This window comes from Hemibagrus wyckioides, linkage group LG14, assembly GCF_019097595.1.
Source record: "Hemibagrus wyckioides isolate EC202008001 linkage group LG14, SWU_Hwy_1.0, whole genome shotgun sequence".
Classification (NCBI taxonomy): Eukaryota; Metazoa; Chordata; class Actinopteri; order Siluriformes; family Bagridae; genus Hemibagrus; species Hemibagrus wyckioides.
The window spans coordinates 24,537,900-24,553,768 of record NC_080723.1 but is presented as its reverse complement, the minus strand read 5'-3'; the positions used below and the strand labels follow the sequence as shown (position 1 = coordinate 24,553,768).

Here is a 15,869-nt window from a genome sequence, read left to right as displayed (position 1 = left end):
AAAGAATGCACCTTGCAGGAATAGTTTAGTTTAGCTCTATGTTTGTCCATTTGGTCATCTGTACTTTGTGTTCTGTGTAGCACCTCTGGTCCAGGAGGAACGTTGTTTCACTTCACTGTGTACTGCATCAGCTATATATGGTTAAAGTGACAGTAAAGCTTCTTTTGACTTTGACTTTTTGAAATCTTGTTTTTTTCTGTATTCTGGAAACAAAAATCATTTAAAAGCTTTATGTAAAAATAAGACATGAAGCTCAGCAGAAGCACCAGCAGAATGTTGTTCTTTAGACACAGTGCAGCAGTCTGTGTGATGTCACTTCCTCTTACTGGTTTGAAAACTCAACCCCAAACCCTCTCAGGTCAGTTTCCTAAAGACAGTAGATGATGAGGGTTCTCTCTGTAACCTGTCTCCTGCTCTGTGTCTCTGTACACACGGCTCACAGCGGTGAGTAAACCACAAGACACTTTATACACAGCACACGTTCCCACTGATGTAGGTTTAGATCAATGTTCTCATTCTGATACGTTATCGTTAATGAACTCACAGCTCCATCACAGATTAAAGAACATGTGGAACGGTTATGGTGAAGTTTTCTGAGGGATTTGACTGATTATAGCTGCTGTAATGTTAGTGAGAACAGGAAGTAACTCATTTCTCTGATATTCTGCAACATTAACATGAAACTTTAAATGGAGAAAGTCAGCTGTAATTCTTTAATAAATAAAAATTGGGGTATAAAAGGAATAAAACACTTGGGGACGTGGATTAATGGTTACAGGAAAATAATCCACTTCAGGTTGCTAACAGTAACTCTGCTTTATCAAACCACCCTGTTACTCAGTATGTTAATGTAACACACACACACACACACACCGTAGTTATTAATGGAATTAATGGATGTTATTATTAATGGAAACTTTATGAATTATAAACATCAACATTATCAGGATGTAAAGCACATGAAGAGTCTTGTATTTATGATTATTTATAATTTTGTGTAAAATCTGAAGATGGTTGCTATGGTGATATTCTTGTCATGTTCTGCTGATCACATTTCTGTGTGTATTTTTGTTTTTACAGCCGTCTTGAATCAGAGTCTCACAGAGGGGAATAACACGTTTCTCTACTGTGAAAATGATGGTAAAGTGATTTGGGATAAAGGTGTTGATGAAGGGAGAAGCTCCATCCTCACTGCTGAACATGGAGACATCACTGTTAAACACAGACCTGATCCAGATCACAGATACAGTGTGTTAAGTGATTTATCACTGCTGATAAAGAGAGTGTCTCCCTCAGACTCGGGGATTTACTTCTGTAACACTGTTCCTGTGGTCAATCTGACGGTCACTCCGTTAAAAGGTGGGTGTAATGTCCATAACTGTGTGATTTTGCATTGTTCTCCTTTCACACAGGTGTGTGTGTGTGTGTGTGTGTGTATTACATGTTACCATGGTTACAGCTGTTTGTGAATCTTTCTCTGATAGAGATTAGATTAGAGAGGTTTATTGTCATTGTAAGTCTACAGTAGAGTGAAATACAGACTGAGAACACACACACACACAGACACAGACACACACACAAACACAGACACACACACACACACACAGAAATCACTACCACAACAAAATGTAGTGTAAAAACCAGCAGTGCACAAAATATAATACACACATCTGAACAATGCAATAAACACAATGTAAGACATTACACACAACAGCAGTGTTCTAAGTGTAGTCAGAGTGTGAACATGCAGTGTGTTCAGTAGTGTAGTGTCTGGTTATTTGTGCTGTTTTATTTTCTGCACTAAACCCTAAAGCATTGTGTGAAGCAGGAGGAAAGAACAGAGGAAATGTCTGTGGTTAATGTTGGTGGTTAATGTGGATTAAAACATGAAGCTGATATGACTAACAGTGCTTCAGTTTTAGAGGATTTCAGTTTGTACATGAATTAAAACCAAACTGGAAATATAAGAGTGAATAAGAGTGTAGTAATGTGATTGTGTGTATTAGGGCTGTGTGATGACACAAATATCACCTCATGATACTTACAGACATTTTTACATTACATGTTATACATCATGATAAAATCATTCAGAGTAAACAGATAAAGTGTTTATCTAAACAGATATGAATATTATTTGAGTAATAATGATGGTGGTTTGTGTAGTTTGTCCTCTGATCACTAACACTCACATAAAAGTCGTCCCACTTGAGTGAATATTGTATTGTGTTCAGCAGGATTCCAGTCCACAGTCACACAGCAATACCAGTTCATATCTGTATCTGTTCAGAACACATCATCTGTTCATTCTCAATAATGTATTCACACTCAGTTATATTCCTACAGAGAGAGTAGGAGAGGAGAACCAGTCCACACAGAAGAACCAGTCCACACAGAAGAACCAGTCCACACAGAAGAACCAGTCCACACAGACGACTACAGCAAGAGTGACCAGCACCAGAGTGACTCAGAGTGAACATGGAGCTTCTCCAAACACCATTCTCATGACCAGTGTAGAAGATGATGAAGGATCTTCAGGTATCAGGACTACAGGTGAGAATGAGAGACCTTGTAGACTTTTTAAACATAATCACGTGTGTGAAAAACATGTAAAGTTACATTTCAACATGTTTGTGTTTAAAACCACACTGGAAATATGAAAGCAAAAATAAATCCTGTGTAAAATCATCTGAAAATAAACATCAGTGGCGTCGAGACTGAATCAAGTGCAGATTATTTTAATTCAGAACAAAACAAACAATTTATAAAATGAACAAAACAAAACCACGAGAAACACAAACACACACCAGAGACTTAACAAGCAGCAGGTTAGAAATAACCAAACTAATCAGCAGGAAACTGAAAACTGGAGTTTAATCAGGAGTCAGAGGTTTAGAACGAGGCAGTGGTGGTGGCTGATGGGAAATGGAGTCAGAGGCGGCCATTTTGTGAAACTCTCACAGAAGTCTTGCTGAGTCTTTGTTAATCAGTACTAGTTTGTGTTTGAGTCCCCAGTCTCATGGTTTTGGTTTGTGTGTTCAGTTTTCCAGTTGTTTCCTTTTTCCTTAGTGTACTTCTCTGTTAGTTAGCTTTAGTTATTCTCTTAATTAAATCCTCAGTCTGATTTTTATCTTGCCTTTGGGTCTGGAGCTGTGTACCATGAGTAGAACAGAAGTTCTCCTGCTGAAGACCCAGGTCCGGTCCACACCTCTGCAATGTCTTTGATAGTCATGATATTTGTGATATTTCTGTCATATCACCTGCCCAACTACAAATCCAGTTAAGGTCCTGATTTCTTTAATGAGAAGCATGTTGATGTAATGTGAAGGAACAGACACAAACATGACCAGTTCAGATGTTGATCTACTTTTATGTTCTAGACTCGACGGTCATGAATCAAGAGACCGGACAAACATCACCGGCTCAGACACACACAACAAAGGCAATGGAAACGAAATCCTCAGGGAACAACAACAACCAGAGAGGGAAAAAACAAGGCAGGTATCAGGACTACAGTTCAGTGTTAAACATCCAGTAAAGTCTGACTGCACACTACAGCCTGATATTCTCTGGGTAAAATAATGAGGATTATCAGGATTTGTTCAGTCAAACCCAACAAGTGTTCAGTCCTGTAGTGTTTTCTCACAGACACTCACACACTCGTTGTGTTGAAGGATGATACATATAAATATAATATTTTATTTTCTCTATCTGTGGACCAGTCCCTGTGGTTTTTACACCAGTGACATGATGTTCAGCTGTCACATCTCTGCATGACTGTTTGTTTTTTATCACTAATGCCACAGTGACCACAGAGAACAGAAACAGGTTAGCATCATAGCTATAAATGTACAAAATATTAATAATTTTATAATAGTTGGAAAATTACTGTGGCATAGAAGAAAAAAATATTTCATGTGATGTTACAGGAAAATAATCAATTCTATTTCCTCGTTCTGAATTATTTTATTAACAGAACCCCAAATTGTAAAGTTTGTGTGAAGGAAAAATCCTGTTTTTTCCCGTTCAGTTAACGGGGTTTTCCACCAGGACAAATTTTATTCTATATGTTATGTCTTTATATTATCACATGTTTTTGGCATTGTTGGTAAAATAAACAATTTTATACCCGACACATCATTGGTTATTTTACCAACAATGCCAAAAATAATACATTAATAATTAATTGATTAATTAATTAACAATTAATTTATTAATTAATAAATAAAACAATTTATTATTATTATTATTATTATTATTATTATTATTATTATTATTATTATTATTATTATTATTATTATTAATTCACTGTACTTGAACCGAGTGTGAACATGCAGTGTGTTCAGTAGTGTAGTGTCTGGTTATTTGTGCTGTTTTATTTTCTGCACTAAACCCTAAAGCATTGTGTGACGCAGGTGGAAAGAACAGAGGAAATGTCTGTGGTTATATATCTATCTGTTATATATCTATATGTGTCTATCTATCTATCTATCTATCTGTCTAATGTTGGGGGTTAATGTGGATTAAAACATGAAGCTGATATGACTAGCAGTGCTTTAGAGGATTTCATTTTTTAATGTACATGAATAAAACAAAAATAAACTGTAGAGTATTTTCTCGATTGCTAACATGCTTTGTTTAAAGCTGAAGTCAGATTCTCAAAACTCTTCACACAGTCAGAGAAACAGAAGTCCATGCAGAACAAACTGTCAATCATTTCTCACTGCTTTCACACTAAATACAATCAATCAGCACATCTTCCATAATCCTTCAGCTCTTTATTCACACTCCATCACAACACGGTGTATCTTCAGCACATGACTCTAACACTAACACACTGCTTCAAAACTCTTACACACACATTCCAACACAATGAAGGGAAATGTCAAGCAGTTCTGCACTAATCATACTGAAATTTACAGAAAACCTGAATATTTACAATAAAATGAAGTGAGAATTGTTTACTAACACAGAGAACTGCAGTTTCAGCTGAAAATCTCCTCAGGAGTCCTGTTTTTATTCTCATTATCATCTTTCAGTAAAAAAAAAGATTTTTTTTGATAAATGAAGGAAGACAGGATGGAAGGAAAGAAGAGTAGCAGAGACGGAGAATGAGAGATTTCTATTAAGAGATATTGAAGAAATATATTGAAGCAAATTGCAGCATTTCTGAATCATTCTTGTTACAGTACATATACATTATTGTGTTTAATGCTTTTTTAATTCTATAATGAAATACTGATCCATGTTTTTAGGTCAGTGTGTTACGAGTGACAGTGTGTGTGTTCTGAGTAAGAATTGTTGTAGTGTTCTGCTTAAATGATTTATTTTGAGATGTATGGTGGTTTGAGTGAATCACACAGCAATACCAGTTCATATCTGTATCTGTTCAGAACACATCATCTGTTCATTCTCAATAATGTATTCACACTCAGTTATATTCCTACAGAGAGAGTAGGAGAGGAGAACCAGTCCACACAGAAGAACCAGTCCACACAGAAGAACCAGTCCACACAGAAGAACCAGTCCACACAGACGACTACAGCAAGAGTGACCAGCACCAGAGTGACTCAGAGTGAACATGGAGCTTCTCCAAACACCATTCTCATGACCAGTGTAGAAGATGATGAAGGATCTTCAGGTATCAGGACTACAGGTGAGAATGAGAGACCTTGTAGACTTTTTAAACATAATCACGTGTGTGAAAAACATGTAAAGTTACATTTCAACATGTTTGTGTTTAAAACCACACTGGAAATATGAAAGCAAAAATAAATCCTGTGTAAAATCATCTGAAAATAAACATCAGTGGCGTCGAGACTGAATCAAGTGCAGATTATTTTAATTCAGAACAAAACAAACAATTTATAAAATGAACAAAACAAAACCACGAGAAACACAAACACACACCAGAGACTTAACAAGCAGCAGGTTAGAAATAACCAAACTAATCAGCAGGAAACTGAAAACTGGAGTTTAATCAGGAGTCAGAGGTTTAGAACGAGGCAGTGGTGGTGGCTGATGGGAAATGGAGTCAGAGGCGGCCATTTTGTGAGACTAAACTCTCACAGAATCATCCAGCTGCAGTCTGTAGCTACTGTTCATGTTCATATTTGATTAAAATTATTACAGAAAATATAATCATTGGATTCATTATAAGAAATCTAAGATATTTACACACAAGATACAATTTACAGATAAAATAATTAAATGGCTGATATTCTGCCTGTATGACACTGCTATATACAGTATGATTTCATTAAATAAATAAATAAATAAATAAATAAATAAATAAATAAATAAATAAATAATGTTGTGCTTATCTCTAAAGTGTGTATAAGACAGAGACTTAACAATAATAGATGAAATTGCTCACTTTCTTTCCAACTACAATGAGTGTATGTGTAGGACGTGTGAGACTGTGACACTTCTGTATAACACGTCAAACCACTGAATAACTACTAGATTCTGCAGCGCTAGTCACACTTAGCAATTAGCATTAGAAATGACTAATTTAGCATGACTAGAGTGCAGTAGAATATTAGTGAATAAGAGGAAATCATGTTGGATGTGAGAAAACAAACTGTTTATGTAACTCGGTTCTATCACATGGAACTGATGTATGTAGATGAATTAAATAAATTCACTGAGCTTTCTGCTTTCTATCATCAGCTAACGTCCCATATCAGTGACCGTTTCCTAGAAGTCTAGAAGTTCAACAGTAAAACCATTCTATAGGCATTAGTTTATAGTAATGCACAGAATTAACATAAATGTTTAAAAATAATTTGTTAATGCTTACATTTATGAGATTTTTCTGGAAACTTTTTAAAACAAACTCCATGATAGTAACAGTTTTACATGTTTTTCAAAACTACACGTCCCAGTGAATGATCTGTTACTATAAGACCTTCTGACCAATCAGCATGTGGTATCATGTTACATAACGTTATCGAGTAATTTAGAACACTTCCTGTAATAATGTCTGTTAATGGCAGTTCTGAAGAAACAGTCAGTGTGTGAGTTATGAGTAAAATCAGTCAGGATCTTTAAAGTGTTCATTTAAAACCCTCACTAAACAATGCTACCAGGACATGTTTGTTCATTCTTCTGAGTTCTAGCAGGAAGAATAAACAGCACCACAAAACCACTAGCATGTGTCAGTAGGTGGTACGGCTCTGTGCTAACAGCATGGATAATAAACAGTACATTTAACCCTGTGCTTTTTCTGACCAAAACTTTTACGGATCCGTCCACTTACTTTCTATTAGCTAATGTATGTTTTCACCAGGACAAATTTTATTATATATGTTATTCGTCCTTACATTATCACATATTATTATTATTATTATTATTATTATTATTATTGTTGTTGTTGTTGTTATTATTATTATTATTAATATTATTATTATTATTATTATTATTGTTATTATCATCATTCACTAATTAGTCAAAATGATCAGTATCATAATTATATGAATAATAAATATTTAATTTATTTTTATATTAATTGTTAATATTAAACAGCAGTGATCTGAATCACTGACTTGCATTTTAATATATTTAATATATTTTTCCATGAGTGTGTATATTTCCAGTAGTGTATATTTATGATAAGAGTATTTATCCAATCATATTTCAGACAGTGGATGACATCATGTGTTGCCACATGATGAAATAAATCTTCATTTAAATCTTCAAGTGAAAGAAATCTTCATTAAGGCCTTCAGAATCAATAGTGCAGGCGCCCGGAGCTTAAAATAAGTGGCAATGAAACCGTTCCATTAACCAATCAGATTTGGAGTTGGTGTCACTGGAGCCATCTAGCAGGCGTACGATTATGTCAGCAATTTCCCGTCCTTTGATTGGATAATTGGAGTAGGCTCCATCCTCTGGACATGTCCAAATCATCTTAATCTGGCCTCCCTAACTTTGTCCCCCAAACGTCCAACATGAGCCGTCCCTCTGATGTACTCGTTCCTGATCCTGTCCAACCGTGTCACTCCCAAAGAGAACCTCAACATCTTCAGCTCTGCTACCTCCAGCTCTTACTGCTGTCTCTGTCTCAGTGATACTGTCTCTAAACCATACAGCATGGCTGGTCTCACCACTGTCCTGTATCACCTTCCCCTTGATTCTCGCTGAAATTTTTCTATCACACAGAACTCCCGACACCTTTCTCCACCCATTCCAACCTGCCTGCACTCGCTTCTTTACCTCTTTCCCACACTCTCCATTACTCTGGACTGTTGACCCCAAGAACTTAAACTCCTGTACCTTCTTCACCTCTTCACCCTGTAATCTTACTGTTCCACTTCCCTCCCTGTCATTCACACACATGTACTCAGTCTTACTACCACTGACTTTCATTCCTCTTCTCTCCAGCACAAACCTCCACCTCTCCAGGTTTTCCTCCACCTGCTCCCTGCTCTCACTACAGATCACAATGTCATCTGCAAACATCACTGTCCAAGGAGTCTCCTGTCTGACCTCCTCTGACAACTGGTCCATCACCATAGCAAACAGGAAGGGGCTCAGAGCCGATCCCTGATGCAGTCCCACCTCCACTCTGAACTCCTCTGTCTGACCTACAGCACACCTCACCACTGTCCTGCTCCTCTCATACATGTCCTGCACCACTCTGACATACTTCTCTGCTACTCCTGACTTCCTCATACAGTACCACAGCTCTTCTCTTGGCACCCTGTCATACGCTTTCTCCAAGTCTACAAACACACATTGCAACTCTCTCTGACCATCCCTATACTTCTCCATCAAAAATTGCATCTGTTGTGCTCTTTCTGGCCATGAAGCCATACTGCTGCTCACAAATTTCCACTACCTTCCTTAACCTAGCTTCCACTACTCTTTCCCAGAGCTTCATTGTATGGCTCATCAACTTTATCCCCCTATAGTTGCTGCAACTCTGCACATCACCCTTATTCTTAAAGATTGGCACTGTAACTCCTTGTATTCCTGTCTACTCTCTTCAGTCCTGTCCATGTCCCACTTCTTCTTGGCTAACCTCTTCCTCTGAATATTATCCTGAACTTCCTCATTCCACCACCCAGTCTCCTTATCTTCTTTCCTCCTTCCAGATGACACACCCAGCACCTTTCTTCCTGGATCCCTGATTACTTCTGCTGTAGTTTCCCAGTCATCTGGCAGCACTACCTGACCACCCAGAGCCTGCCTGTCTTCTGTCTAAATTCCTCACAACATTCCTCCTTTTTCAGCTTCCACCACTTGGTTTTCTTCTCCATCTCTATCTTTGACCTCTTCTTCTTACAGACCATCAAAGTCATCCTACACACCACCATCCTATGCTGTCTGGCTACACTCTCTCCCACTACCACTACAGTCACTAATCTCTTTCAGATTGCCTCTTCTACATAGGATGTAGTCTACCTGTGTGCTCCTACCTCCACTCTTGTAAGTCACTCTATGCTCCTCCCTCTTCTGAAAGTAAGTGTTAACCACAGCCATGTCCATCCTCCTAGCAAAGTCCACTACCATCTGCCCTTCAAGGTTTCTTTCCTTAACTCCAAACTTGCCCATCACCTCCTCATCACCTGTGTTCCCCTCACCAACATGTCCATTAAAATCTGCTCCTATCACCACTCTCTCCCCCGTGGGAATACTCTCTATCACTTCATCTAATTCACCCCAGAATCTCTCTTTCTCCTCTAACTCACAACCTACCTGTGGGGCATAACCACTAACAACATTCAACATCACCCCTTCAACCTCTAACTTCAGACTCATCACCCTGTCTGACACTCTCATCACCTCCAGAACATTCCTCACAAACTCCTCCTTCAGGACCACACCTACCCCATTTCTCTTACTATCCACCCCATAATAAAACAGCTTGAATCCTGCTCCTATACTACGAGCCTTGCTACCCTTCCACCTGGTCTCCTGTACACACAGTATATCCATCTTCCTTCTCTCCATCATATCAGCTCCTATTCTCAGTCCTACACTCTTACCTTTCCTCTTCTCTCTCTGTCTGCACACTTTCTTCCCTTCTCTACTTCTTCGACCAACAGTAGCCCAATTTCCACCAGCGCCCTGTAGGTCAACGGCACCGATGGCGGTCGTTGTTAACCCGGGCCTCGACCAATCCGGTATGAAATTCAGAGTACTGACGATTCTCATGGTTAAATTTGGCAATGATTTATGCCGGATGCCCTTCCTGACACAACCCTCTCTATTTATCCGGTCTTGGGACGGGTACAGGAGTCACTGGACTGTGACCCCATGGCTAGATTATAATATATTAGTAATGATTTTGTTACGATTCTGTCTTCATTGGCTATGGTTTAACTTGATGTTTAGTCAGAGTTTCAACACACTGCACGAGAACACTACAACAGCAATGTCTTTGATAGTCAAGATATTTGTGATATTTCTGTCATATCACCTGCCCAACTACAAATCCAGTAAAGTCTGACTGCACACTACAGCCTGATATTCTCTGGGTAAAATAATGAGGATTATCAGGATTTGTTCAGTCAAACCCAACAAGTGTTCAGTCCTGTAGTGTTTTCTCACAGACACTCACACACTCGTTGTGTTGAAGGATGATACATATAAATATAATATTTTATTTTCCACATTTGTGGACCAGTCCCTGTGGTTTTCACACCAGTGAACTGTCACATCTCTGCATGACTGTTCTTTATAACTTATGCCACAGTGACCACTACAGGGAACAGGAAATGATTAATAACATGCCATCACAGCTATAAATGTACAAAAGATCAATAAATAAATTTGTAATCGTTAGCCATTTACTGTGGTGTAGGAGAAAAAAACACTTCATGAAGTGCTGTTACAGGAAAATACTCAACTCTGTTTCCTTGCTGTGAATTATTATACTAACAGTGTCCAAAAATGTTTTATTCCATTAGTAGCATTCTCTCATTTTTGCAGTGTGCTAACTCTCCTTATTTATAGTGCACTTGCTTCCACAGTTTGGTCCTGACTTGAAATATTTAAAAGAAACAGCCAGTATGTGAGATATAATTGAAATCAATCGGTTTAATTTATGTGTTTTGTGCATTAAAAAAACTCACTAAACAATGCTATAAGGACATGTTTGCTCATTCTTCTGAGTTCTAGCAGGAAGGAAAAACAGCACCACAAAACCACTAGCATGTGTCAGTAGGTGGTACGGCTCTGTGCTAACAGCATGAACAAAAAACAGCACAATTAACCCTGTTTCTGACCAAATCTCCTATAGCCCTGTCACTTGTCTTTAATTAGCTTACAGGACTGGGGATCATAAATCCAAAGTTAGATAAAGCCTGTGTAAAGCAAAAGCCTTTCCCCTTCAGAAAATAGGCTTTTCCACCAGGACAAATGCATCTATCTATGTTATGCATCCTCATATTAACACCTGTTTTGGCATTGTTGGTAAAATAAACAATGATGTCTCAGGTACTGTATAAAAACCCTTATTATTATTATTATTATTATTATGAACTAATCTGACTAATCTAGTTAATTGATCAGTACCTCCAGAAAAAGTAAATGGTAAAGCCTCTTCTGGAACTGGAAAAGAAGGTAAGCCTCTTATGTAAATCTCTAAATCACTTCCTGTAATTCACTCCCTTTCTGTTACTTGACAGATACCTGGAGGTTGGATGCAAGTGCATGAGGTTTATTCACTCAAATCATCACAAAAATATGAAGAGCCAAAAGAGAAATAAAAGTCAGTGTATCTGGGGCTGAGTTTATATTTGCAGTTGATGGAGTGTCTCAGGTCCTTGGTGGCCAGTCACACTCTGTCTTTTTGCTGAATCTGGGTAGTCCTGCCTCAGCAGTGGTCAGTTTGTCTTGTGGGTATGAGTGGCACACAGAAGCTTTTGGTAGGTGGCCCCCCACACTTGAACTGAGTGTTGACCAGAGGGAAATCAGTGGTGCAGGCATTCCTTGAAGTCAGTGGGAGCTGATAGCTGATAGGGGGATGAAAACAAAAATAGAATGACCTACATGGCAGAATGGCACAGGGGGTTCTGGGAATTTCCACAGGAAACCGCTGATCTCCAAATTTGCCCACTCTACTTGGCATTGTACTCTGGGTAGTAGTCTGATATTAAGCTAACATTCACACCAATGCTGATTCACACAGGTCACTTCCTTATGTGGTCATTGGCCTCTCTGCAGTTGAGGCAGTCTCTCCTTCTCTCTGTCTCATTTAGGGTGAGAGAGCTGAATTCCAGCTGAATTGGTTATACTCTGCTGGAGGTGTTAGGCACAGCGTTCTCTGCTGTAGTAGGGGTCAGCTCTGCAAGAGTTGGTCAAGCCAGAAAGCCAGATTGATGAGGGTGTTCAGAGTCAGGTGTAGGTCATGACACACAAGCTTGTTGAGTACCTCTGGCTTGAGTTAGCAATGAAATGCAGCCTTGTAATCCAGCTTGTTCCATCTGCTCCTTGTGGTGATGGTACACTCCAACACTCCCTCCTAGGTCTCCTAGGATAAGGACAGTAGCCACTTACCAACCTCCTTACCAAGCTGTGAGTGAAGATGTAGCAAAAGAGCTTAATGTGGTGGAAGAGCACAAGTGCTGCTAGAAAGCACATGCTTCACCAACTTGTTCACACACTACACTGGCCAAAAGGAGTCCCCTGCCTGTTAGCAGCATGATGAAGTTGGCCACTTTGTCTATTTCTGACATGCTGATAAAAACTGTTGAAATACAAAGAACATTGTAAGAGGAATCCTGTACATTGTGAAACGTCACCTGCATACTTCTCTTACATGGACATTCAGTGGCAGATTGGCAGCAGTGAAATGCATCTCATGGTGATGACAACGGTTTGGGCTAACTGCTCTACCTTGCTTTCAAAGTCCACAATTTGCTGCTACTGCTCTCCTGCCAGCTGTCCATGTGCCGTGATGGCTTGGCCCCAGCCCGAGTAGCCTGCTGCAAAGGGCCTTATAAAGGGGCTAACTCAAACATACATAACTGTACACAGATGGAAACAATCAGAATGGTAACCATGAGCATGGGAGTGCAGGAGGTTGCAGGGGGTTTGTAATGTTTTGTGATGTGACATGTGACAATGTAATTCCAGAGCACTGATTTTCTATTAGTATAGATTTATACAAGTCAGTTCTTCTGGACCAACAGCATCAAAACAGCCCCAAAGCATCACTGATTCAACAAAAATGCAATAAACCAACAGTTTTCATGACATGACACATTGTTTTCCTTGGCTGAGCACTGCAAATATGGACCACTGCACGACAAACTCATCAGAGACAGGGTAGTCGTTAGCTTGAATGATTACGTCTGCGTGGTGAATGTGCTGTTAAACCGTCTGGCTCTGCAGACATAAGACATACGAGTCATAAGCAGAAACAAACCATCTCAAAGCAGGCATAGAGGTGAAAGTGGCCATGGAGCAAAAGATAAATTTAAACACATTCAAAATGTCAAGTGTGGAAAAAGCCCATTTCACCCGAAAGCACACGACCCTGCTAATACAGTACTGTGTCATGCCTGTGTGACTTAGCCCTTACTTGGACCGGGATTCTCACCACTCAGTGTGACTGGAGTTTCGAACATGCTACTTCAAAAAGGTGACAAGCATACATTAGAGGAAGTGAAAGTGTATAAGTGTGCATCTGGCACTGTTAGGCAGACATGCCATCACCAAACTGGGTCTTGTCACACACGTTGATGACATAAGCAAACACACTTTGCAGAAACACTATCCTAAGTTGTCCAGTGGTCTGGGACTGATACTGTACTGGGGCTGAGACCGAGACCATACACTATTAAAGGGAGGGAGAAATACATTCTTCCCTCTGTTGAACAGACCCATGGACTGTTAGTGGTAGTTTTTAGTAAGTTAGATGCTCGATGCGAACATTTACGTTTAGTTAATACAACACATGGCACCTACAGGCTACACATCCATAAGACACATACACCTTAGCACAATGCCATCTGATCTCTAAACCATGTACACCTGTTACTAATAATTACAAGGCACTGGACTACTTATCAGAAGGTTCTGAGTTTAAATCCTCGGGCCACCAAGGTCTGCCAATATTGGGCCCTTGAGCAGGGTACTTAACCCTCAACTTCTCAGATGTATAAAACAAATAAATGTAAGTTGCTCTGGATAAGGTGTCTGCCAAAGTTGGTAAAGGTGAATGTTAGTCTTTTACAAACACAATCACTGTGAAAGAAAACCTCAAGTTTGTTTATTCACCTGAACTTTACCAAGCCTTGAATTCCTGTTTTTATTTCTATATTTTATTTGACCCTGATCCTGCCTTACAGATTGGATTTGTTTTCTTGGTATTTCATTAACTTTTAGACTGTAACTGTATTTGTCTGAGCTACTACATTATGGTAGCCACAACTGTACTACTACTGTGTGCTATTGCCTCGTTACAGCTCACATTGTCATGAGAAAAATAAGTGATGATCTCAAGGAAACACTTTTTAATCTATCTCTGTAATGTTTATTACTTTATAATAATTTCTACTCAGATTTGTTATTCTCTTTTTGATTTCAGGATTTCTTTTTACTTTTTTACTTTCCTTTCGACCTTCATAGCCCTGGTTATCCTGATTACTTTTTTATTTGACCCTGTTTCTGCCTTAAAGATTGGATTTGTTTTTTGGTATTTCACTAAGTATCAGACTGCAGCTGTATCTGTGTGAGCTTCTACATTATGTTTACATTATGTTTTTGTTTTCAGGAGCCATGATCTTTATCTCTATTCTGGTTCCAGCCACTGTTGTAGTGTTAGTTTTTCCTCTGTTCCTGTGGAAATGCTTCTTCCAAAATAAAAGTGAGTTATACAGAGACTAATTGTGTCCAATTACAATGAAATTGTCTGTTTTTATTGAACACTCATTTGTGATTTGTTTTGCTTTCCTTAGCTGTTAAAGACAGAAATAATGATCAAGTCTATGAATCTGTACATGAGGTTACAGTGACTGGTAAGTATGATTATTTTAAATATATTTATATTCACAATTGTTTTAATATTGGGAATTCCACCTCTTTTATTTATACCCGTATTTAGCCGTTAGAAACCATGTGAATTAAAAAAAATAGTGTCTTATAAGCAGCTTATCTCCTGTTTATTGTATATTTTCACGGTAACCTCATTTCTGTTCTAAAATTGAGAAGGCAGCATTGTAAACATATTTATTTGCTTCTCGTACTGCTCAAACATGTACAGTAAAAAAAAATAAAAAATTTAAGGTTGTTAGTTAATAGGTCTTGCTAGCTATTTAGCTAAATACCGCTGTGACAGAATCCTTGGATATGAGCCCAGATATCACTGTAGAAGAAAACATTATCATTAAGAATACAGACGCTGGTGAATATATGAAAAGCAGGGGAAAAGATTTCGTTTATGTAGATCAGGCAGTAACTTTTTAGATTAAAATGAATCCTTGATTATAAATTTGATTTGTTTGTTTGTTTGTTTGTTTGTTTACAGCATGTGAAAATCTGTATGAACCTATTTATGTCCTGGCAGGAGACCCAGCTATAATCAATCAGGGTAAAATCCTACTCAATCCATACTGACTGTAATGATGACATACTGTGTGTGTGTGTGTGTCTGTGTGTGTGTCTGTGTGTGTGTCTGTGTTTGTGTGTGTGTGTGTGTCTGTGTGTGTCTGTGTGTGTGTGTTTGTGTGTCTGTGTGTATGTTTGTGTGTGTGTCTGTGTGTGTGTCTGTGTGTGTGTGTGTGTCTGTGTGTGTGTGTGTGTCTGTGTTTGTGTGTGTGTCCGTATCTGTGTGTCTGTGTGTGTTTGTGTGTGTGTCTGTGTTTGTGTGTCTGTGTGTGTGTTTGTGTGTGTGTCTGTGTTTGTGTGTCTGTGTGTGT

The 15,869-nt window shown here is 38.7% G+C and overlaps 2 protein-coding genes across 4 annotated transcripts in view; both read left to right on the top strand.

The window, feature by feature from the left end:
- Window positions 1-369: 369 nt before the first annotated feature.
- On the top strand, window positions 370-13,771 carry LOC131364607 (uncharacterized). Its single transcript, XM_058407782.1, has 6 exons — window positions 370-444; window positions 1,081-1,359; window positions 2,344-2,550; window positions 3,378-3,494; window positions 5,447-5,653; window positions 13,650-13,771. Exons 1-6 carry the CDS (start codon window positions 381-383, stop codon window positions 13,769-13,771), a joined length of 996 nt encoding a protein of 331 aa, XP_058263765.1. The 5' UTR covers window positions 370-380.
- The window catches only part of LOC131364432 (uncharacterized), a 26,089-nt gene continuing 20,756 nt past the window's right edge, over window positions 10,537-15,869 (top strand). Inside the window, exons 1-3 of one of the 3 annotated variants that reach the window (XM_058407580.1) lie at window positions 10,537-14,818; window positions 14,910-14,969; window positions 15,479-15,541. The gene's annotated coding sequence lies outside the window, so the exon portion shown is untranslated. The remainder of the gene's footprint in view (window positions 14,819-14,909; window positions 14,970-15,478; window positions 15,542-15,869) is intronic. The other 2 variants (XM_058407578.1, XM_058407579.1) reach the window with 2 other exon arrangements.